Source organism: Oryzias melastigma, linkage group LG12 (assembly GCF_002922805.2).
Source record: "Oryzias melastigma strain HK-1 linkage group LG12, ASM292280v2, whole genome shotgun sequence".
Lineage (NCBI taxonomy): Eukaryota > Metazoa > Chordata > Actinopteri > Beloniformes > Adrianichthyidae > Oryzias > Oryzias melastigma.
In genome coordinates this window covers 1,574,985-1,598,154 of record NC_050523.1, presented here as the reverse complement: position 1 = coordinate 1,598,154, position 23,170 = coordinate 1,574,985, and the positions used below count along the sequence as shown (strand labels likewise).

At 40.3% G+C, this 23,170-nt stretch overlaps 1 protein-coding gene and 1 long non-coding RNA gene across 3 annotated transcripts in view; one reads left to right on the top strand and one right to left on the bottom strand.

Annotated features, from left to right (window-relative positions):
* Positions 1-6: 6 nt before the first annotated feature.
* Positions 7-23,170, bottom strand: part of LOC112163512 (calcium/calmodulin-dependent protein kinase type II subunit beta) — a 46,678-nt gene continuing 23,514 nt past the window's right edge. Inside the window, exons 11-25 of one of the 2 annotated variants that reach the window (XM_024299942.2) lie at positions 22,452-22,554; positions 21,811-21,894; positions 21,642-21,736; positions 21,446-21,568; positions 18,475-18,558; positions 17,158-17,200; positions 14,090-14,161; positions 13,441-13,478; positions 5,664-5,732; positions 4,932-4,976; positions 4,574-4,622; positions 3,092-3,167; positions 2,586-2,680; positions 1,607-1,843; positions 7-470 (exon numbers count right to left, since the gene is read on the bottom strand). In XM_024299942.2, coding sequence (XP_024155710.1) covers positions 1,608-1,843; positions 2,586-2,680; positions 3,092-3,167; positions 4,574-4,622; positions 4,932-4,976; positions 5,664-5,732; positions 13,441-13,478; positions 14,090-14,161; positions 17,158-17,200; positions 18,475-18,558; positions 21,446-21,568; positions 21,642-21,736; positions 21,811-21,894; positions 22,452-22,554 — 1,212 coding nt within the window. In that variant the 3' untranslated portion in view covers positions 7-470; position 1,607. The remainder of the gene's footprint in view (positions 471-1,606; positions 1,844-2,585; positions 2,681-3,091; positions 3,168-4,573; positions 4,623-4,931; positions 4,977-5,663; positions 5,733-13,440; positions 13,479-14,089; positions 14,162-17,157; positions 17,201-18,474; positions 18,559-21,445; positions 21,569-21,641; positions 21,737-21,810; positions 21,895-22,451; positions 22,555-23,170) is intronic. The other variant, XM_024299943.1, reaches the window with a different exon arrangement.
* Positions 1,330-2,165, top strand: LOC118599470. The gene is made up of 2 exons (XR_004948847.1): positions 1,330-1,389; positions 1,538-2,165. It is a non-coding gene; the product is annotated as an uncharacterized LOC118599470 (long non-coding RNA).

The following is a 23,170-nucleotide window of genomic DNA, read 5'->3' as shown; positions in this document are numbered from 1 at the left end:
GAGGGGCGGGGCTCTCCTGGTTCCATCCAGCAAAGTCGTGCAGAGAAACAGCCACAGGAACATTCACATTCAGAACACAGGGGGGGGTCATGCCCGCCATTAAAAAACAACAGAGGGTTCAGAGGCTCATAGATGTACAGCTGAGGGGGTGCAACCACAGACCAGCCAGAAGAACACCGGGATCAGGACTAGAACTTTATATCTGGGGGGGGAGACCGGAGGACCAGCATCCTCCAGGTGTACAGTCTGAAGGAAAGACGCCGGCGGAAAGATTTCCTCGCCACGGCGCCGGCGTCCGCTCCAACCACAGAGAGAGAAGAGCCAGGTGGGTGTCCAGAGCGCTGGGAGGGGGGCGGGGCCACAGCAGTCCCAAAATCCTTACACCCACCTTCCATCCATCCACCTGCACCTCTCTCTCAGCGCCGGCTCCGCCTCCTAGATCAGACTGTTCCCAGCCTTAACTCCTCCTCCTGGAAAGGAAGTAACAACGATCAGATCTGCTACAAACTCACATTCTCAACGTGGAGCATCAGTTCTTGGGATCTAGTGACACCTAGTGGCAAAATTAACCATCTACAGGTAAAATGTGCCAACAACTTTTTGACTGTTGAATTCTACGGAAGCACATTGCGCTCCGCAAAGAAAAAAGTTGTTTTTTAAAAATATTTTTAAAGAGGTATTTTTGTTTTATGTTAAAAAGTTACAGTTTTAAAAATTGACATTCTGATAGCTTTTTGGACTATTTTGGCATTCACTAAGATTTTTTTGGCTAATATTTTAGCTACATGCTAGCTGTTTTGGCTATTTTTTTTTCTTTTTTGTCCATTTTGGAGTTTAACTAATATTTTAGCTACTTTTTAAAAAAAGTTTTTAGGCTATTTTGGAGTTAGGCTAATATTTACACGCTTGCTGTAAATATTTATATACAGAAAAAAGTTGTAAAATAATGATAAAAGTAGAAAAGTTTAAGTTGAAAATAAAGTTGAACATTTACAAAAAATGTGAATATATGTGTATAATATGAGTAGAGTGACAGACGGATTGTTTTGAATTGTCTTCACTATAAATAAACAGGGATTCTTTGATTTTCCTTATTAACATTTTAAAAGCCAAATGTAATATTTTATTTAAAAAAAGTACAACTTTCTCCTTGTAAAATTACATTTTTTTAAAACATAAATGTACTGCTTGATTCTGGTATACGACATTATTCTCTTTTTTTATGGAGCCCTAAAACTGTCAGACGAGAAATTCAAGTATTTTTCTTTAAATTTCAAACTTCTGTCCAAGAATTAAAAGTTTGTTTTTTTCTGACTTTTGTTCTTTGACATTAGATGCAACTCAACTATTAAAACTTTCTATATTTTGAAGAAATTCAACTTTTTTCTGGTAATTTTGATCATTTTATTTCCGATTATAAGTAGTAATAAGCAATAGTAAGTTATAAGTAATAAGGAATTTCTATTTTAACCAACATTTTTTCCTAATTTAAGACAGATTTTCAGTAGAAATTTTAGATTTTATTTATGTGTTTCAGAATTTCTCCTGTTGGGCTCCCGGCTGCGTGAGCAGGTGGGCGTGTCCGTCGGCCTGCGTGCGGCGGTACCTCAGCCCTGCAGCGGCGCCGCCGGGGCGCCCGAGCAGTGGAAGTGGACGTTCTGCCACCGGCTGTCCCTGCGGTGCCACACCCTCGTCTCCTCCGATTGGCTGGAGCGCGGGCGGCCCTGGCTGTCCACGAACTGCGTCAGGCGGATGTAGGCGATGCAGGCGGCGTCCTCCCCGATCATGTGCACGTGGGGGTTGAGGATGGTGGTGTGGATGGGTTTGCTGTTCTTGGAAAGGACTGACAGAGAAACAGCCCGTCAGCTCAACGCCGTCCCACGGCGAGACAGAACCAACAAGGTTAATGTCACTGGAGACGACACGCAGGCGTGATCCATAAAGAGAGACGCCATATTGGAATGGTATAAAAACAACGAGACGGTTTGGCAGAACCAGGAAAACGACCATAAAATGATTCATTTTGGTCTGATTTTAAAAAAAGGAAAAAACTCTGATGATGAAGTAATAATTCTTAGGTCATGGTGATAATGTTTTGGTATAAAATGGAACAATAAACGATATTTCAAACTTTTTCAAAGATAAATAGATTATTATATATGAAACCTGATGCATGGTTGTGATTTTATTCGAATCTACACTCAGACAAACATTAATACAAACTGTTAGACTCCTCGGTCTGTGCAGTGGTAGGGCGGTCGACTCCTGATCAGAAGTGAGCGGGTTCGATTCCCGCCCTTGTGTCAAAGTGTCCTTGGGTAAGACGCTGAACCCCGAATGTCCTCTGGTGGGAGGTTGGCGCCAGTGTTCGGCAGCGGAGCCAGCACCAGTGTGTGAATGTGTGTGTGAATGGGTCTGTGACTGTGAAGCGCTTTGGGCCCTCGGAGGAGGTCCGAAGTATACCCCATTTACCATCTATACGGTTCCAATATGGCGTCCAACTCTGCGTACGCAACAAGCTAGCTCGTCATCTCTAGTGATGTATCTCGTTGGAGAGAAGGAACTGAGAGGAAGTGAAACGTTACGATTGTCAAAGTAAAAGCGGTGGAAGTCCATCCCCTCCACCAGGTTCCCCAGACCCTCGGGTTCAAACGAGGTCAGGCCGGGGTCGCAGATTTTCCTGAAAAGCAAACAGGAAGTGACGGAAACAGCAAACGCATCACCTGTCGTCCTGCAGGTCAGGTTTTCAGGTCGTCTCTAGATGTTCCCGTTGATCCATCTCTGCTCTAAAATAATGTACCGCCGGGTCGGTTCTGGACCCTTCTTCAGCTGCTAATCGGATTTGGAATCTGATTACTTTTGATCTGCTCATCTTTGTGGAAATGGCTTTCCATCACCCCCCCCCCCCCAGCATTATTCTTAATTATTTGGTGAGTGGAGGGGATAAAACAATGATGGTGATTACTCTTTAATCTTTTAATGCAACACATTTGTACGTCAATCAGATTATTGGTTCTTGCTGGCGGCGCCGATGCCTCCTTGGCCGGCCGGCTGGCCGCGGCGTGAATGCGGTAAAAGAAGGCGGACTCACGCGTAAGCCTCAAAGTCTCCGTTGTTCACCGCTTCGATCAGCTGCTCCGTGATCTTTATGATCTCCTGCTTGCGAGCTGTGGAGAGGAAACAGGAAGAAGGTCAGAGGGCAGCGGCGGCGGGAAGTCTCAGAGGAGAGCCGGCTGTGGCCCGCCTCCCCCCGTGGCGGACGTACCCCCCATGGTGCGTTCGGGCGCTGCGTCCAGCTCCATGCGCTCCCATCACAGCCCGGCGGAGCGCGCCGGCCCGCCTGAGCTCATGGCTCTATTCTTGTCGGAGCTCTTCAGACGGGATTTTCTGTCCTCTCCCGCCGAGAGTGGAGGGCTTAACTCGCTCGGATTGCTTCTTTCCCTCCCTCTCTCTCTCTCTCTCTCTGTCATTTCTGTGGATCTCCTCCTCAAAGCTGTTCTACCGTCAGTACTGCTGCCACAAACGATTATTTCAATAGTCGACTAATCGGGTCATGCACAAACTGGATGTAAAGCTCACATCTTAACCATCATTAGCTTTAAACTCACTAAAAACTAGATATATAGCATTAGCTGTGATAATGCTAGTGTGAATGCTGGAAGCTGAATGTGGCAGCTGAAGATGCTGAAATTGATAGCTAAAAACACTGAAGTTAACGGCTGAAATTGCTGAAGCTGATAGTTAAATTAAACTAAAACAAAAAATCTTAAGTTACCCAAAACAGCCAGCGTGTAGCTCAAATATTAGCTAAACTCCAAATTAGCCTAAAAAACAAAAATTCCGAAATTAGCCAAAATAGCTAACATGTAGTTGAAATATTAGCTAAACTCCAAAATGGCATAAAAAAACCATAAAAAATTCCAAAGTAGTCCATAAATCTAGCAGAATACCATTATAACTTTCAATTTTACTCCACTCTGACTTCATATAATAAAGTAACGACTAATCGACTATCAAATTAGTCGTCGACTATTTTAATAGTCAATAAGTCGACTAATCGTGGCAGCTCTACTTTATAAACACTATTTAAGTCGCGCGTTTGCAAATGAAGGAGACCAGAGAGTAGCCCTGCAGGGGCACCAGTAGGTGGTAGCTAGGGGTTGCTATGGCAACTGCAAGATTTGGCAAAGCAACCCAAAAATGTCCAGGACAAAATCTAATGTTTTATTTAAAAAATTACACATGTACTGCATGCCATCACGTTCCATCTAACATTTAATGTTTTTCATGTTTGTTTATATTTTAGTTTGTGTTAAAATGTGACATAAAACCACAAAGAAAAGACAGTGTGTGCAGCATGCAGTACCACTGTCTGAACAGAGAGGGCGCTTGTGAGTTTGTATTGTTCTTCATCCGTTACTAGTAAAGTTTATTCAATAATCAGAGTTTGTGGTGATGCCACTTTTGACCTCAAGATGGCAGCATCCACATTAGTGGAATCTCTCTTTCTCTCTGATGTGTTTTTATTCACCCTTTGAAAGGAACAGAAGAGGAGGAAGTTCTGCCTCCGTACCTTTGACGTCTTCATCCTCAATCGTGGTGTTGCTGCTGTCGGAGGACTCCTGCAGATCACAGAAACCAGAAGGTGAAGACCACAGACGCTACAGCAGCGTACCGCATCACGAGAACATGCTCTAGAACGAGGAACGGATCCGACGGATCACACAAATCCACAACACGGCTCCATCAGCTGTACTTCCGGGTGCGGTCCACAGGCGGCGCCGTCAGCTTCCAGCCTGACTCATGAACATGAAGACCGTCATGCACACAAACACCAAGAGAGAGAACCGCCAGAATCCAGGAAACGGAGGGAAGACGAGGATGACTGATGAAGAGGAGGACGAAGGATGAAGGAGGACAGGTGGATGTACCTTAGTCCCATCTACTGGATTATGGATGACTGTAGTCTGAGGCTCCTGGAGGAAGAATGAAGAAAAGAGAGGAGTGTTTATACTGAAGGGATGGACGTCAGAGGTCAGGTGTGAGGAAGAGGAGTAAACACAGGAGTTCCTGAAGGACCATGATGATGAAGATCAGTGAAGATGATCTGTAGAAACGTCACAGAATGTTTGACCAAATCAAAGAGCCGATAAATGAGAGGAAACGATGACGATTTGGGTTAAATGAAAAAATGAAATGAAGCTTCAACGTTTTCGAAAAATACTGATTCTTATTCTGCTGTAGTTTAGTGATTTTATCTAAAAAAAACATCAAAAACACTTTCAACTTCTATAAAAACATGGCAGAAAAACAAGCATGCAGACATGCGCAGACACAGGTACATGCAGATGAACGCAGACACACACAGGTATGCGCAGACGCAGGCAGAAACACACAGACACACAAAGGTATGCGCAGACGCAGGCAGAAACACGCAGACACACACAGGTATGCGCAGACGCAGGCAGAAACACACAGACACACAAGCATGCAGATGAATGCAGACACACACAGGTATGCGCAGACGCAGGTAGAAACACGCAGACACAAACATGCAGATGAACGCAGACACACACAGGTATGCGCAGACACAGGCAGAAACACGCAGACACAAACATGCAGATGAACGCAGACACATACAGGTATGCGCAGACGCAGCATACCAGTGCAGCCGAGGGGACGTTGCCTTTGGGACTGGTCACGATGCTGTTCCTGGTGCTGTTGGTCTGTGGCTGTGAGAGAAACACAGACGGCATTAAGGACTTCAGGAAACGGCGCCATCTGCTGGCCACAGGACTGACAAACAACCAGATTTTCTGCTCAGAGAAAACGTTAACATGTCAGAGTTTAAAATTCAAATGGACTATTTTTGTTCTGCATATGAAACCCTAAAGCTCCGTTTATAATCTAAGCTCTGAAGGGAAGCGGTTCCAGGCTCGATTTGATTCTAGAGGCTGTTCATCAGCGGGGGTCCGGCTGGAGCGTTTTTATTTTTTTTATTTATGAAAATTGTTTGGCTAAAATAAGAGCTGCTTTGATTTTAAACACACACGACGCAGCACTCAAAGGTGTCATTATTCCAAAGGAACCTTTAAGAAACCACATGAGGAGACGAGAAGGTCATGCTGCGTCTGTCAGGGGGCGGGGCTTATCAGGCAGCAGGTGGAAAAAGCTTCAAATCTGTTAAAACTGAAACTCTAAATCAGGAGTGTCAAACTCAATCAGAGGTCAGAATCCAAAACACACCTGAGGTCGCAGATATAACAGGATAAACATTTAATGAACACTCTAAAGCTACAGTTTTTAAACTTTAAAAACATAATTGTGAACCAGATATATAGCATTTCCTGTATAATGTGTAACTGCTGTCAGATGAATTTAGCTGCTGAAGATGCTGAAATTGATAGCTGAAAATATTAAAGCTGATAGCCAGCTAAAATATTAGCTAAATGCCAATTTAGCCAAAAAAAAAAAAAAAAACGCAAAAAAACTTAGGTTAGCCAAAACTGCTACCATGTAGCTGAAATAGAAAAAAAGCCTAAATTATCAGCTACCGTGTAAATATTAGCCTAACACCAAAACAGCCTAAAACAAATTAAAAAGAAAAGCATTAATTAGCCAAAACAGCTAGCATGTAGCTGAAAAAATAGCTTAACTTCCTAAAAACTAGGAACAAAAGCTGAAAGATAGCTGAAAATGCTGACTCTGATAGCCAGCTAAAATAGTAGTTATATGCCGGATTAGCCTAAAAAGCTAAAAATATATAAACAAATAAATAAAAACTTAGATTAGCCAAAACAGCTAGCATGTAGCTGACAAAAATGCTAAACTCCAAAACAGCCTAAAAAACTAGCAGAATACCAGTTTTTAAAACTTTAAACTTTAATTATGAATAATAAAAGGCAGGAAAGATGATGTTTTTATGGGAAAAAAAATCAACACTTTGCCTTTTCCTTAAAAAACAGGAACCTCAACGTTCCTCAAGCAGATTCTCATCTGTAAGATCTCCAGACCCGTTTTAAGGTTCTGATCATGATATGACGCGACCTCTTCACTGGGACAGGCACGAGAACCCCTCCCAAACAACAAAAACATTTATATTTCTTTATTTGAATAAAAAGACGGCCCTGACTGGTCTCCGGTTCCAACAGTAAATGTGGATTAAACTGAAATTATCAGAACATTTCCGTCTGCTGCGGACGGGTTTGACACGAATCCAGAACCGATCCTTCAAGTCCTGCTTTCTGCTCCGCTCTGAGGCCTCCAGCGCCGCCGTGTGACGTCACGGAGCAGCTGAGGCTGCGATTATGTAATGAGGGATTAATCATCTGGAGGGGAATAATCTGAGATTAGCAGCAGGACGCCGAGAGGAAAGGAGACAGGAAGAAGATGCAGATGTTAAAGGAGGAGGATGGACGGGTTTGATCTGAAGAAGGAAGTTCTCAAAAACCCAAACTGTAGAGCTTCAATCAACCTTGTTTGTCTTCTGAAACTGAAACATGAAGATCATCTGAAGATGTGACATCCTCTGAGTCCATGTTTGAGGAGACAAGTCTGAATCTTAGGCTCCAAGGATCTTTACGTTTAATCTTCTTTCCATCCAAAGCAGATTCTGCAGACGTGACGAAAGATCTATGAAGATCTATGAAGATCTATGAAGATCTATGAAGATCTATGAAGATTTATGAAGATCTATGAAGATCTATGAAGATTTATGGAACCAAAGAAACGAGAGACTAAAGAACACCTCAGACTGGGAAGAGCGCATGAAGGAAAACAGGAAGCTGTTGGTGTTTTTATGAAAACTCTTTCCTGTTTTTATGTTCATCAGCAGCAAATTTATCAGATTTACTTGATCATTAACTCGAGTGAAACATCCAATAACGTCACTATTGGTCCACTTTAAGATATTAATGTCAAGATTCCAAAGGTTTTGATAAACATTTAAAACGGAAATTACACTTAAATGTTAAAGAAATTAATTTATGTTCTTTATTTTGTCTGGGAGAAAATATGACATTTATTGGATTTATTGAACTTTCACACGATCAGTCTCATGTTATTTCAGTGATTGTTAATGTTTTTATGACAGAATTAAATAATAATGAGCGTAAAATGTATTTGAGACACTTTTATTGAACGTTCAGTTCAGGTGAGTCAGTTTAACAGGTTAGTTTTGTTCTGTTCTAAAATAGTTCACAATGAAATTCACTTTAATAATTCTAGATTATTCTAGATTCGTCCTTTTATTGTTTAAACTCTCTTCATAGAAAATTCCGTCCATTATAGAACAAAAACAGATCCGATCGTGATTGAAGGAGTTTGTTCTCTACAGGAGATTGATTGACAGGGCTCTACAGCCAATCAGGACGCAGAACACTGTAAAATTAAAGGATACATTTAAAAAGTTTAAAAAGAAAACTGCACTAAATAAGAACATCTGTGAAACGGAGACCATGACAGATGAATCCTGATATAGTGAGGGAACATCCTAGATTTGTTGCTGGTACAGGATGTGACATCACCAAACATTTTAGGCAGGTCGATTCAAAGGTGCGCTGTCAATCAAAGCTCCATTTTTATTGGATAAAATATTATCTTTAACTCCTTAACGTCTGAATTTATTCACAGATATAAAAAAAGATATTCACTTGTGTAAATGTGACATTATATTTCCTTTTATGGATAATTTGGTTTGTCGTCTGTTTGAGACAACAGGCACTAAGGGGTTAATCTTCAAATGGACTATTTAATATGGGCGTACACAGGAACGACTTCTTTCTTTTTTTAATTTAACCTTTATTTAACCAGGTGAGCTATAAAGAACATGGTTTTATTTACAATAGCGTAACCTGCCACCTAGTGGTAGCTTGAGGAACTAATCTGGCTCCAATTTTGATTTCAAACAAGCTTCAACGCGGAAGTGAGACTGTTGCTCTTTGATTCATTGATTTATCACTTAAACCAGGATCACATAACATGGGGAATCCACTTAGAATCCGCTTCACTTTATTTACAGCTCCAATTAATTTGACATCCAGAGCAGGAGACTGTGCTCATCTTTGATTTTTCAATGATTTTTATGTAATTTATAATTTTATCTGGAATTGTTTTAACATTTTATCTGTGTTTTTATTGTTCTTTGAACTTCTTAAACGTAAGCATACAGCGAGCCTGCATGGAGAAATGCCATCAGCTGACTCAAAAACATCCTAATCATCTGGAAGGATAATTATCATCCAGGAAGTGTTTATTATGGATGAAACCGGAACATTCTGGATAGATGACCTGATGAAGAAGGAGACTCACTCTGTTTAGAGACAGAGTGACGGTCCTCATGAAAGTTCACAGTCTGTTCTGGATTAAAAAAACTCTTTATGTTGAGCAATACTCCAGTGTTCTTGAATAAATGTTTACGATCAGAAGTGTATTTGACGAGAACGGATCGCTAACGGACATTCTGTGGGGATGGCGGTCTCTGGTCTCTAATCCCAACAACAATGTATCTTCATCTCTACACTCAAAATATGATCGCATTTGTCAATCGTGGGATTTTATGTCAAAAAATGCTTATATTTTGAAAACTGACTGGATTTTTTGTAGGTCTTGGCGTAACTTCCAGTGAGGATTGAAGCGGAGACCAGACGCCGGAAGGATCTTTGCAGGGCGCGATCCGGCAGCGGAGGACGTTTCCGTTTGCGGTGTGACCACAGAGCCGGTTCGTCTGCTTGATTTTAGACTTAGAAGATAAAACTAAACCTGAATTTACGTCCAGAAATCCACTAAAGGATCATTAAAGGTTAAAGATCCTGCAGAGGTTTGTGACGAAGCGGATTCACTGCAGGAATCATTTTCCCGTCATGAAGATCTTTATCGAAGACGGAACATCAACCACATAACTCAATAATTCACGTATCCTTAAATCCAAGATTTAGAATCATCTTCAAATGAAAAAACACCGAAGATTAGTTTTTAATAAATGGATATAAAGCAGGCATGAGGGGGTTGAAGGTCACTAAGATTTATCGGCTACATTTCTCTTCTCTCAAAGTAAATTCACACTAAAGACATCGAGTTAAAGAGAATCTTTTTGGATTTCATCTAAAATCTCAATTTCAAATCAATACTTTTCTGCAGAAAAAATCCAGTTGAAATTCCTAAACTTTTGCAAGGAAAACTTTAACTTTCCTGCAAAAAACAATTCAGCTTTCAAAGCTCATAAGTTTGTCTCAGTTTGATGATTTTTTAGTTACCTGGAGATGAAATCACTCACCTGAGTCTGTTTTTAACTGATTCATTAGTTTGATTTCATCATATTTGGTTATTTTTTATGTATTTTTATTTCATGTCATGTCTGTGTCCAGGACTCCTTTGAAAAGCGATCAGTGGATCTCAAAGGGATTTGTTCCTGGTTGAATAAAGATCAGATCTTTTTCAGGAGAGCAGCTTCACACGGAGGGAAAGGTGTTTGTCAGAGAGATTCTCCCGCTCAGAGTTTGGTCTGAAACGTTCGTCATAAAAACACCTGAACTGTCGGAGACGGAACGAGAACAAAGAATCCAGAGTTTGTGTAGTGGAGCAGAAAACAAGGATTTGATCAGTCAAACTGTAACCCTGCAGGTTTCCTTCAGATCTTCACCAGATTCCAACACAGGAGCTGCTGTTTAGGTCCATTCCTCCATGCGGATCTCCTCGACAGTCATGATGTTCTGGGCGACTTTTGATTCCCTCCACAGATCCTCTACTGGATTGAGGTCCAGAGACGGGACCTGGTCCAGAATCTTGGAGTACTATTTACAGTGACACTCCCTCGTTGCCATGGCGATCCGTTTGGGCTCATCGGCCAGCTGGAAGATTCAACTGTTACATCTGATGGAAGGAGGTTTCTGACCAAAGTCTCTCCATACATCCTTCATACAGATCAGTCGATTGGAGACAAACCATGATGCTCCCACCACCATGCTTCACAGTAGGTCTGGTGTTCTTGGTTTTCATACCAAAGAGGGACATTTTGGTTTCATGACCTGCTCCTGACCCTCCAGACGGTTTCTGCAGAACTTCAGATGGTCTGGACATGTTCTGGTTCTGGGTTTGGTCATTTGAAAACTATTTTCAAACATTCTTCTTCTCCAGTTTTGTAGATTTGGTCTGAAGACATGAAAACATCATCAGAAACGACATGTTTCAGTTTGTTTGTGTCCAAAGTTCAAAGATGTTTTGTTTTTATAAATAATTCCTGAATGAGCAAATGTTGTGATGTAATATATGTGAGAGTATATTTATGCTTTCAAGTACTAGTATGGTAGTATATATATGTATAGTATATATGTTTTATCAAATATATGGCTTGAAACTTTTCAAAAGAGTAATTGTAGGCTTTTACATCAGTATTTTTCCCTGTTTTTTACTTTTTACTGATCTGAAAAATGATCTGAACCGTGAGTTTTGAGATCCGTTAAAACCCTAATCTCAACCCTGGTGTCCTTCGACAGCTCTTTGGTCACAGTGGAGAGGTTTCTGTCTGTTTCAGGGTGTGGACAGATCTCTTTTTGCAGATCAAACAGGTGACATTAATACAGGTAGGATAGAAAAGCTTTTTAAAGTCCGTGAAGTACAGAATTCTTGACCATTTTACAAACCAAATTTTACATTTTTGCTCTTTTAAACAAAATCTTTAAGAAAAAAAGTCAAACATTGATTTCCTGGATTATTTTTATGCTCTACTTCTTTAAGTGTTTCTGTGATGAACATTTCAGACCAAACTCAGCTTTTTATTTGAGATAATTAAGACAAACATGAGAAAAAGACGGAGAAGAAAAGACGTTTCAACAGTTATGAAGCTGGATGGAGAAGTTCTCCTGCTCTCTTTTTTTTGGGTGAATGAGGCCAACAAGGTACGCATTTTCAGTTTTTGATCACTTAATTTGTTATATTGAAATTTGCATTTAAGTTTTTTATTTGTGTTTTAGTTTGACGGTGACTTTGAGCACAAAGAAGAAGAATGAAGTCATCAGGGCACCAAACTGCGGTTCCATTTCTTCACCGGGAGAGCGTTTTAGCAGAACCTGATAAATACTTTTTCCCTCCACGACTGAGTCAGTAAATGCGTCTCCAAAGTGGCTCCTCAGATTTTAAATTTCCAGATCAGGTGAAGCTTCAAGTGTTCCTCCTCAAGATTTCCAGCAGATTTCCCAATCCTGGGATTACATGGAAAGCTTCTAAGACTGGAGCCGACGGCTGAAGCGTCAGGAAAGATTCCCAGAACAGATGAAGTCCTGTCATGTGGATTTGTGGCTCCAGACTTTGGGGGGATGAGAAACTTGTGGGAAAGTGTTGTTTGATTGAGTTGTGGGATGGATGAAGCCGTCCTGCAGTTCGAATCAATCCTCCTTCGAGAGGCTGAACATTCAGGGAGAGACGGAACAAATCAGCTTTGCTCCGATCGGAAACACCGTGATAAATGTCTGCAGACATCCAGCAGATCCAAACCGGAGGAACCCGAACTCCCTCCTTTAGAGAGGAGCTCGTCAATCAGTTCATCATTTTCCTTCCTGCGATGAGAAAAGAAAACGTTCCTGCTGGAAAAATCCAAGAAAACAAAAAACTGGAGAAAATGTCGGATCTGAAACCTTCTTTCTGTCACGATGACTGATCTAAAACTCAGAATATTTCTGCAAAAAAGGAAGACCGGAGGGAAAAAGCCCCGCCTCCCAACTTCCTGTTTGAAGGCAGTTTAAAAAGTAAAGCAGACAGTTCACTGAGTAACCACTAGGAGGCTAACCACATGAGCAGCTCTCCTGCTATTCAATCCAATTAAAGAAATCAGCAGCAAAATCTAATTTTAAACTAAGATGTTCATTTTAATATCATCTGGTTATATAGATTTCATTTTATTTCAACTGAAATGTGTGGACTTTTATTTAGAAATCAGATAAAACTTCATACTAGAATGCTTTCTTTCCTCTTTTTTAATTTTTTGCGTAATTGTCTGCATCAAATCGAACAAAATAATAGAAAATTTAGGATTTTTTCATATTTTTATTAACACCTGAGGCGTCTTCTGTAACACTTAAACACAAAATCTTTAACGTACCATAACTTTTGAGTGGTTAACAGAATTATTCCAGTAGATTTTGAAGGAGAAAAGCGTCTCGAGCCGCTTTTCTCCTTCAAAATCTACTGGAATTATTCTGTAAATGGTTAAAAAGTTACAGTAAATCAAAGAACACAAACACTGGATCTTAAAAATGTATTTAAATAAATATGAGCATTTAATTTATTTGGACATAAATTTTCTCTAAATTTAAATATTCTAACAAACATGATGAAGAACAAATGAAAACTTCAATAAAATACAGATAAAAATTATTTCACTGTTACTGACATGAAGCGGAAGGTGTTCGGAGGGTAAAGGTGGAAAGGGGGCGGGGTTTGGCTCACCTTGACGTCGGCCTTCTTGTTGAGGAGACTCTTGGCTGCTGCGGAGAGGCAGAAGGACACCCCGTCAGACGGCAGACTACACATCGTACGCCTTCGGGAGCCGCTCCGCTCTCACATCTGCTCACGCCCGGCGAGCTCTACGGCTAAACAAGCCCCGCCCCTTACACACCCCCCGCCCCCCAGCACCTGCACCTGAACGGGAGGGAAACAGATGGGAAAAAGCCCCCCCACCAGGCGCCGGCTCTCACACTCAAATCTCTGGAGGCTGATCTGATCCGGAGCGTTAGATAAGCGTGATATAATCCAGACTCACACACAGATGAGCAGAAGGGCGCAGAATGACGGGATTAGGAGGAGAGGGGGGGGCAGGTGTGTGATAATGGGTTTGGTTAATCTGGGGGGATTATCGGAGCTCATTGACGGGCCGGATTGACCAGGAAGTTCAAAGATCAAAGAAGAAGAAGACATGGAGACGACTGACGGGGTGATGGATGAAACCACCCCTCATTTTTAGCCCCTCCCCTGGTGACAAACGAGGAGCATCTCACCTTAGCAACCGTGTGAGGAGCAGAGGAGCAGGAGGAGGAGGAGAAGGAGATTAATGACAGATTACTGACCTCCGATCAGAGGCGGGAGGGGGCGGGGTTACCTTGCTCCACGATGCCGGCGGTGGTTCCCGCCACGGCGCTGACGGCGGCGGGGGCGGTGGTCTGCCTACCGACTGAAACACAGCAGAACCAGAGACGAGAGCCGGATTGTTCTGTGAGATTCTGCAGGATGACACGTCTGAAAACCGCTGCAGTGAGAATCTGAATTTCCTTCATTCAGACGAAAACATTTACCACCTAAAGTGACTTTAAATGAAGGTCGTCTTTGATGTGAAGACCTGAAGTCTTCTGCTTTGAAGACTAATCGTGGGTGATGATGGGAAATGGGGTTATAATTCAATACAGAGTAATTATTGCTAAGATTGATACTTTTCTCTTGAAATGTTTGATTATTGGGTAATTTTGGAAATTAAATGTATGATAAAATACAGGACAAAAATGCTTAGTCAGCATTCACATTATAGTGATTCATCAATTCAATTCAATTTTATTCATATAGCCCAAAATCACAATCAATCAGAATTTGCCTCATTGGGCTTCAAAATATGAACAATAGTTAAAAACTAAGACTGGTTATCCCTGCCCTTAGACACATAAAAACTCAATCACATTTTCAGTGATTTCATCAATCTGGTATCAAAACGTTCAGCTCGTTCAGGACGTGACTGCTTGTAATTTTGGTATTTATAAACTTTATAGTTTTTGAAATATTGAGCAAAATATGCCCCATTGGTAATGAACAAGAAAGTCTTCAAATTTAAAAACTTTAAGTAGATCAACAAGTCTTTAAATATATTCATAGGTTATGTTTTTATCTTTTAGAGTAATTAAAAAAAATGGATTTGATCCAATATTCTAGCAACATGCTATCGTTTTCAGCTAATTAGCAAACATTGCAATGTGGACCCCATACGGTTTACCTTTGGGCCGAATTGGTGGGCCCAACGTGGGTTTGTCCGCGGGTTCCATGGTGACCCCATCAGTGGGGACTCAGTAGTCTGGCTCGCTGGGCAGCGGAGCTCGCCAACTGTCTACGCTATCCGCCGGGCAGCTAGTTAGCGTAGGGACCCAGATCCAGACCAAATGGGGTCCACAGTGAAATGTTCACTGGGTTTTTTCTGATAAACTTACAGTTTAGCTTGTATTTTAGCATCAGGCTAATGTTTTTGGCTAATTCAGTTTACTGAGGAATTGTAGGCTATTAGTAGCTAATAGTTCTTTAACGACATTTCCAGTCTTTGATCAGAATGTAACATTTTGCAAACAGCTTTTGCCTTTTCAGCAAATCCCTTCAGAAATTACAGTAAATTGTGTCGCTTTTTCAGCAAAAGCTTCAGCATCTGATGAGTTTTAATACTAAAAGAAGGCTTTTTATACTTTTATGCTATATAACATTTATTTATACAGGTTGGTCGATTGAGAAGAATTTCTAATTTACGATGAAGACCTGATAAAACAGAAAACAGATAGTGTGTTTAAATATGAGCTCCAAATTAGCCAAAAAACCTAGCTTGTTGCTTAAATACTAGCTAAACTCTAAATTAGCCTAAAATTCTTCAGACGACTTAATTAGTCAAAAACGTTAGCATGTAGCTAAAACAGAAACTCTACATTAGGCTAAAAAACAGTAAATAACAAATTAGCCAAAAACGTTAGCATGTAGCTAAAATAGAAGCTAAACTCTAAATTAGCCAATAAAAACCCCAGTAATTAACAAATTAGCCAAAAACGTTAGCATGTAGCTAAAATAGAAGCTAAACTCTAAATTAGGCTAAAAAAACAGTAATTAACAAATTAGCCAAAAACGTTAGCATGTAGCTAAAATAGAAGCTAAACTCTAAATTAGCCTAAAAAAAAACAGTGGATAACAAATTAGCCAAAAACGTTAGCATGTAGCTAAAATATTCAGTAAACTCCAACATATTTTTTAATAACTGTGAAAGATGAACACATAGCCTACATACAAAATAAAGACAACAATAGCTAGCGCAAAATTTTTAAATCGTTTAAAAATGTTTTAAAATAAAAACTTTATGAAAATGTAAGTATAACAGCACCAAAAATTAGGGCTGGGTATCCATAATTTCCAGAATTGATTCAAATTTGAGTTTACACATTTAGACACATTTTTTTAGAAATACATTAATAATCTCTATATATGTTTTGAAGATTTTCACATTAATCTGATACAGTTCACATGCTGTAACATGTATTAGTGAAATTATGAGATTGTTTCTAGCTGTTATATGGATTCTAAAATTGATTTCAGTTTGGCCACCAGGTGGCGATCGCGCTATAGCATTACACCTTATTCCAGAAGAAGAAGAAAGTATCAGCAAAAAAACTGTTTTTGACCACAAATTGTTACTTTAAAAATATTTTCTAAAAAAAAAGAAGTTAGGAAAAGTCGTGCCTGTGAGTTTCTAAAGACGTTTATTTAATCAGGAACGTATGTTTAGGTCGACCGATCGTTAGCATTAGCCGTCCAATGGAAAATCCCAAACGTTAGCATCAAGATAGCGGACTTTATTAGCTTTATGTGCTAAATCGATCCATATTTTGGTATTGTTTATTGATCTATTAGGCGTAGATCGATTCAGATTGATTGATTTTATCAACCCTGCCACAAACATTTATTTAAAAAAAACAAGCAATAAATTGTAAAAGTCACTAGTTAAAAATGAGTAAACAAAAACAACACTGTAATAAATATAAAAACTTAAAAACAAAAAATCCTGACATTGGTGCAAATGCATGACTTTGATGAAACAGGAAGGGGAGTGGTACGGTGGGGAGTGGTACGGTGGGGAGTGGTACGGCGGGGAGTGGTAAGGTGGGGAGTGGTACGGCGGGGAGTGGTACGGCGGGGAGTGGTGCGGCGGGGAGTGGTGCGGCGGGGAGTGGTACGGCGTATGGAGGAGGTGTCTCGTTTACACAGAAAATGTCGCCTGATTGGGCAGTTTCCCGCACAGATCAGGTGGAAATGAATGTTTTTGGATCCAGAAATGATTTTGTTGCGATTTAAAAATGATCCTAAGATCAATTCGTTTCTGTGTGAAGGAGGCAGAGGCATGTCGTCGTCTCCTCTTCCTCGCCTTCATCTTCTCACCTGAGAAATTCCTGGAGACGAGCATGGTGGTCAGAATGGCTCCCTGAGGAGGAGAAGAGTTTTTAGGAAGCAGTAAACCATCTTGGCTTTACTTATAAATACATCTGTTAGTGGAAAAACAAAACTATACTAACAAGAACAATTTAAACTAGATCAAAATGGATGATTTTAAAATTAAAAATGTCATTTTGAAAAAACGTATTTATATGTTCACACTGTTAAGTGTTTGGACTCAATCACCAATCAAAACATTTCCGTCATCAGACTAAAACAGAATCTGAATTCTTCTTCTACCCCTCTGTCTGGATTCTTCCTACCTCCACTGTGGGGCATCAGGAGGTCGTGGTGTCCAAACCAGCTTTTTAAGGGGCAGCCGTAGTGATGTAGATACATTTTATTTTTTTCTAATTGAGCTCATTAGATTGCATTCAGTAACCTAATTAAGCAAATTTGTGGATTTTGGGACTCTTAAACCAATCTGCCACTTTGCCTTTTAGTTAGCATTAGCTAACGTGCTAGCATGATAAAACATGTTTAAGCTAAACCACGTTTGTGTCAAAACTCCTTCACTACATAGTACAGATTACAGCGCGTTCTCTATTTTCTGTGGTGTCTGAATCTACTATTCCAAATGCCTCGGAAATTTCCCAGAAGTCTCTGCGAAAAGCTAGAGCGCATCAATGCTCACGAGATGTATGAATATAGACCACAATGCATTGCGTTTGAACAATTTGCCATTCGACAAAAAAAATAAGTAAATGTATGTATCCATAAACAGTCTTCATAACATGTTCACATTGATTAGATTTTACTTTTCGAATGGGCGACGTCATAGTTCCAGGTAAAACAAAAATAGTGACCATGTGACCGAATTCTGTTGGAATCCAGGACTCTACAGGAGAGTCCCGCAGTATGGTCCTTTAGGGGTTTAGGGAGTAAAGAGGGAATTCTGACAGAGCTTAAGTTTGGTTATTAGCGTCAGATTAGCTAATATTAGCTAATATTAGCTTTATCGCTAATCACTGATTATTTCCTTTTGCTGCAAAAATTGCAACAAGTTTTAGCAACAATCTGACATATTAGTGCAAATGTAGCTAATGTTGTTTACAGAAATATAATTAATTTCTAACCAATTAAGAGAAAATGTAAATTAAGTTTTTTTATACATCAGGATTTGAGCTAAAGGAAAATTGAAAGGCTCCATTTTTAAATGTGTTTGAACTTGAAAAGATTTCTGTTTTGATTGCAAGAGAACATCTCTGAAGGAGCGGCGCCGCGATCAATAACCAGCTGATTGGGAGTGGGAGAAGGCCGAACCTTGAGTTTCCGCCTGGCGTTGAACTTCTTCAGACACTCGACCGTCTCCTGCCGGTGCATCATGGAGGCCACGGTGGAGCGTTGCTGCAGGGAGACAGAGGCAGAGGCTGAAAATAAAGCCGACAGAGGAGCCGCGCTGACAGGTTTCTGTGGGCTGGAGCTGTGAAGGAACTTGGCTCCACATCAACGCTGAGGCTCCTGAGGAACCCACGACTCCTGGGAGAAACAGAATAGAACCGAGCTGGTTCTGATGGAGAGAACTTCAGAAAGCTCAAATAAAAGGACCAAAACAGTCAGTTAATTGACATTGAAGTCAGATTTTTATGTCATTTTGGGATTTGTTGGATTTTTTTAATGCTTTGCATTTATTTATAGTTTAAATGTTTTCTGTTTTTTGAGTTTCCCACACATTTTATCTCATTTTACACTCATCTCTTTGCAGTTTTAACATTTTTTCAGTGTTCTTACGTTTGCTAAAGCAACATCCTGTATTTTTAGTTCCACGTTTCTTCATAACAAATTAAAAGTACTTCATTTTCAGATTTGATTGAGTGTTTCAGTCAGCTTTTGAAGGATTTTATTGTCTTTCTCAGCATGTTTTAAACACAAATTGTTTTTCTTCCACCTATTTTACCCTCGTCTTTCACCAGCTCAGTGACCAAGGGGTGAAGCGTCTGACCTGATCATTATGGATTTGAATCTATGGTAATTTCAAACTAAATCTTCTAAAAATGATCTAACAGCACATCATGTCCAAAGTGTGGCGGAGTGGTCCAATGCAGCCATGACCCTTTAATAAATTAAATATGGACGGCAGCCCTGATTAACATTTTTTAACCCCTTAATGCCTGTAGTGGCAAGTATGCGACAAACCACTTTTGCTCCAGAATCACCCAAATCCAGCTTCTATTTAAAACCAAAATGTGATTTTTTTTCTTTATGTCTGGAAATAAATTCAGGCATTAAGGGGATTTGAATGTTGAAGTTTCCAAATACAGTTTAGAAAACGTTGCTTTCAAACTTAACATTTTGTTTTCACCTCAGCAGCAGGAACAAACGTCGTCTCCATGGCAACAGATCCTCATAATAATCAGCGTCCCGAAAAAACAACCAAGTGAATCACAGCCTTTGGGCTGCAGAGGCCGGTTAAAAATATCACCGGCTGCTGTGAGAATCTGATGTTCTCGCCGAAACTAATCTGTGAAAAATGAACCTTTAAATTCAGAGTTTTCATCATTGTTCTGAATGTTTGTTGTCCTGATATTTAAGCTTTAAAATGAATAGAAGTTATTTTCATTATTCATTTCTGCTCTTTTTTCTACTGAAGATGACTTTCAAACGTGAACATCCGAATCTTTCAGTGATTTTCTTGAAGTCTCTCAGATTCGTCTCATTGAGTTTGATGGAGAACTTTGGCTTCATTCTCCATCTTCAGCTTCTTCTCTCCATAACTGGAAGGTTTGACTCCTCTTGGAAAGGATGAAGAGAACAATGACTCATCACATTTTCTCAATGAGTCATTGTTCATTTGTCGCTTGGTTTTATTACAGATTATTATGGTCTGCGGCGCTCACCGACTGCAGCCATTAGATTGGAAAATATTCTGGAGCTTTGAGTAAAAATATGTGATGCACCACATTTGTGAAAAGTCTCCAGTTTTAGCACACACCTGGCACCTGGTGAAAATGTATTTTTGGCATAGTGAACGCCCCACCCCCAATCCCCCCCAGGATGATGACATCATGGCAAACCAAATCCTAAAAATACAGATTGGGGAAAAAAAAAAAATCGCTTATGGAGAGAAAAAAACTATTTCAAAATCCACGAATGAAACCAAAACAAATTTGTTGGGGAGATACAGAGGAAGTTTTGAAATTATTATGGGATGGCCAAAAGACTTACAACTTGGCGGCCATTTTATGGCAACGTTTGAGATTCTGTGATTTTCATGTTTTCTCGCAATATGATAAAATAAACTTTTATTCAAGTGATTCTCATGAAACTTCACACATGTTCCCATCTTAAATCTACAACAAGCCCTCGAGTTTGGTCAAGCTCCGCCCCTTGGGAAGAGGCCGCCATCTTGAATAAAAAAACAACAACTTTAGTACCAGCTACAAACAAAAACTCAATCTGGGAATTTTAATCATCGTCTTCTAACCTCTCGTCGGGAAGCAATTAGGGAAAAAATGTTGCACTTAGATGTTGTAGATTTAAATTTTGTTCGTGTAGCAAGCACCCAAAAGTGGCGCTCTCCTTTTACTCACACAAAATTCACTGAAAAATTCTGAAAATATAATGCATGGATCCCAGGCTAGAGCTGAACTAAATAATATGATATTGGATATATTGGAAATTAGAAATTGGAATGTGGGCGTAGTTAGCAAAAAAAAAAACTGTTGCTAAGGAACTTCCAAAGTTTCCTTCTCCGATTCTTCTGAACCTCACGTCGATCTGTCCGGTCTCCCCTCGCGAATAAAACATAAAATGGTTGCTATGGAGATAAAACCAACAGAAAGGTTGCTATTTTGAAAAAAGTGGATTTTACGTGAGTTTGTCACAAATAGTTCTGACTCGCCAAATGTGGGCGGCGATGGTGGATGGAGGGGTGTGGCGAGGGCTGGTTCTGAGCCACAACATTCAGCTCACGGCTTTAATTTAAGTCATATTTGACACCATAATCCTCGTCTTAATTTTTCATTTGATTTTTCCTCCATAAATATTTTATTTTAGTTTCTTTTGGTCTTTATTTGAATGTTTAAGTGATTTTTGTTCTTCAAGTGTTTATTTAATGTCATATTTTTCTTTTTTAAGCCATTATTAAGTTGGATTTTTAGATCCTACATTTTTTTCAAGATATTTTTGCAGAAATGACCGAGTTCCAGTGGATTCTACCAAAGATCTACCAGAACCGGCGGTGGTCAGGTGTGTGTCTGATTAGACTCCGCCTCCTGCCGTGTTCTAGACTTACGCAGACCCACGGGTGCTTCAGCGCCTCCTGAGCCGTGATCCTCTTGGTTGGGTTGATCGTCAGCATCTGGTTGATCAGGTTTTTCGCCTCCGGGGTCACCGTGTCCCACTCTGGGGAGGGAAACTAAAGCGCGCCCACGTTGGCGTCAGAATCAGAACACGCTTCGATGTGAAGTGACAGAGAGGACGAGGCTCACGTCGTACGCTCCGGCTTTGATCTGCTGGTACAGCTTGTGCTGGTCCTCGTCCCAGAACGGCGGGTACCCGACCAAAAGGATGTAGAGGATCACACCTACACGCACAAGCACAGCCTGGGTCTGAGCCACAAGACGCCACGAGGGAGGCGGCGGCGCCGCAGAGACCTACCGCATGCCCAGATGTCCACAGGTTTGCCGTACGCCTCCTTCCTCAGGACCTCCGGGGATAAATAACCGGGAGTTCCAGCAAAACCTGCAGGCACAAAGACGCCACCTTCAGGCGCAGTTTGAGGAAAAAGAAGCTCAAATCTGCAGTTCTGAGGATTTATTTATCCAAATGGTCGTTGATCTGGAGCAGGAAAAAGGCAATTTGACAAAGATCCTATTTGTGATGTAGAAGGTTCACTGGGCGGGGCCACAAACTTGCCCCGCCCACACCTTAGAGGTAAATTTCTAATAAACTCCTACTGCTCTGCAGAAACTATGTCCTAGAAAACGAGGCAGGTTTTTTGAAAACGGGTCAAAAGTTGATCAGTGGAGCTTGAAACACAGAAACAACATTTTAGTCAATCAGAGAAGATTTGACCAAATAGAATGTTTTATAAAAATACATTTTCTTTATAACAATTTCAATCCTCATTTTGAGTGCAGCGAGGAAGATGAGCTGGATTTCTACTAAATGTTTACTATCAATGTTAAACTAAAATCTCTTCTTGTTGGTTTCTGATCATTTCTTTGGTTTGGTGGATAAAAACACCAGTTTTTGTCTTTTACATGAACCAAAGGAAGACTCTCCGGCGAGCGACTCACCAAACCACGCCTGCTGGTCCCCCTGGACCTCGATGGCCAGTCCGAAGTCGGCCAGTTTCACGGCGGCGTTCTTACACTTGCTGGCCAGCAGCAGGTTCTCCGGCTGCAGAGGGAGACAAACGCCACATGGTCGCGTCAGGACCGTCCAGCAGGGGGCAGCGCTGCTCAGGTTTAAAGACGTTAACCTCCAAACTGTCCAACAGAGTTAAAGAAAGCTTAAAAACGGGACAGGAAGAGGTAAAAAATCATTTTTACGACACGCTACGGTTAAAAAAATGAAGACGTTTGAACACAAAATCTGAAATTGACTTTACTGGCTAACTGGTCTTAGTTCAAACTCAAAGCGGAGAATCTGTTTTGTTTAAACTGTTCACTGCCTCTCTGAAAAATCTTTAAAAAAATCTTTGATTCATTTTTTGTTTTTTACTTTAAAAAAAACAAGCAAAAAACATTTTTTTTTCTTTTTAAAACTGATTTTAAAGTTTTTATTTGTTTGCGTTTTGTTTTTCAGTCGATATCATTTTAAAAACATTTTTTCAAAGCATTTCATTTACTATTCGACTTATTCTTCTTTAGCTAAACTTTCAATGACTTCAGCCTTTTTAGTATTCAGGTAAATCCTTACAGGATTTTAGCTATTTATAGAGTTCCTACGCTAATAATAATCATTTTGATTTAATTTGCTTTGATGCTGTTTGTTTATTTTTGTTTATTTATCA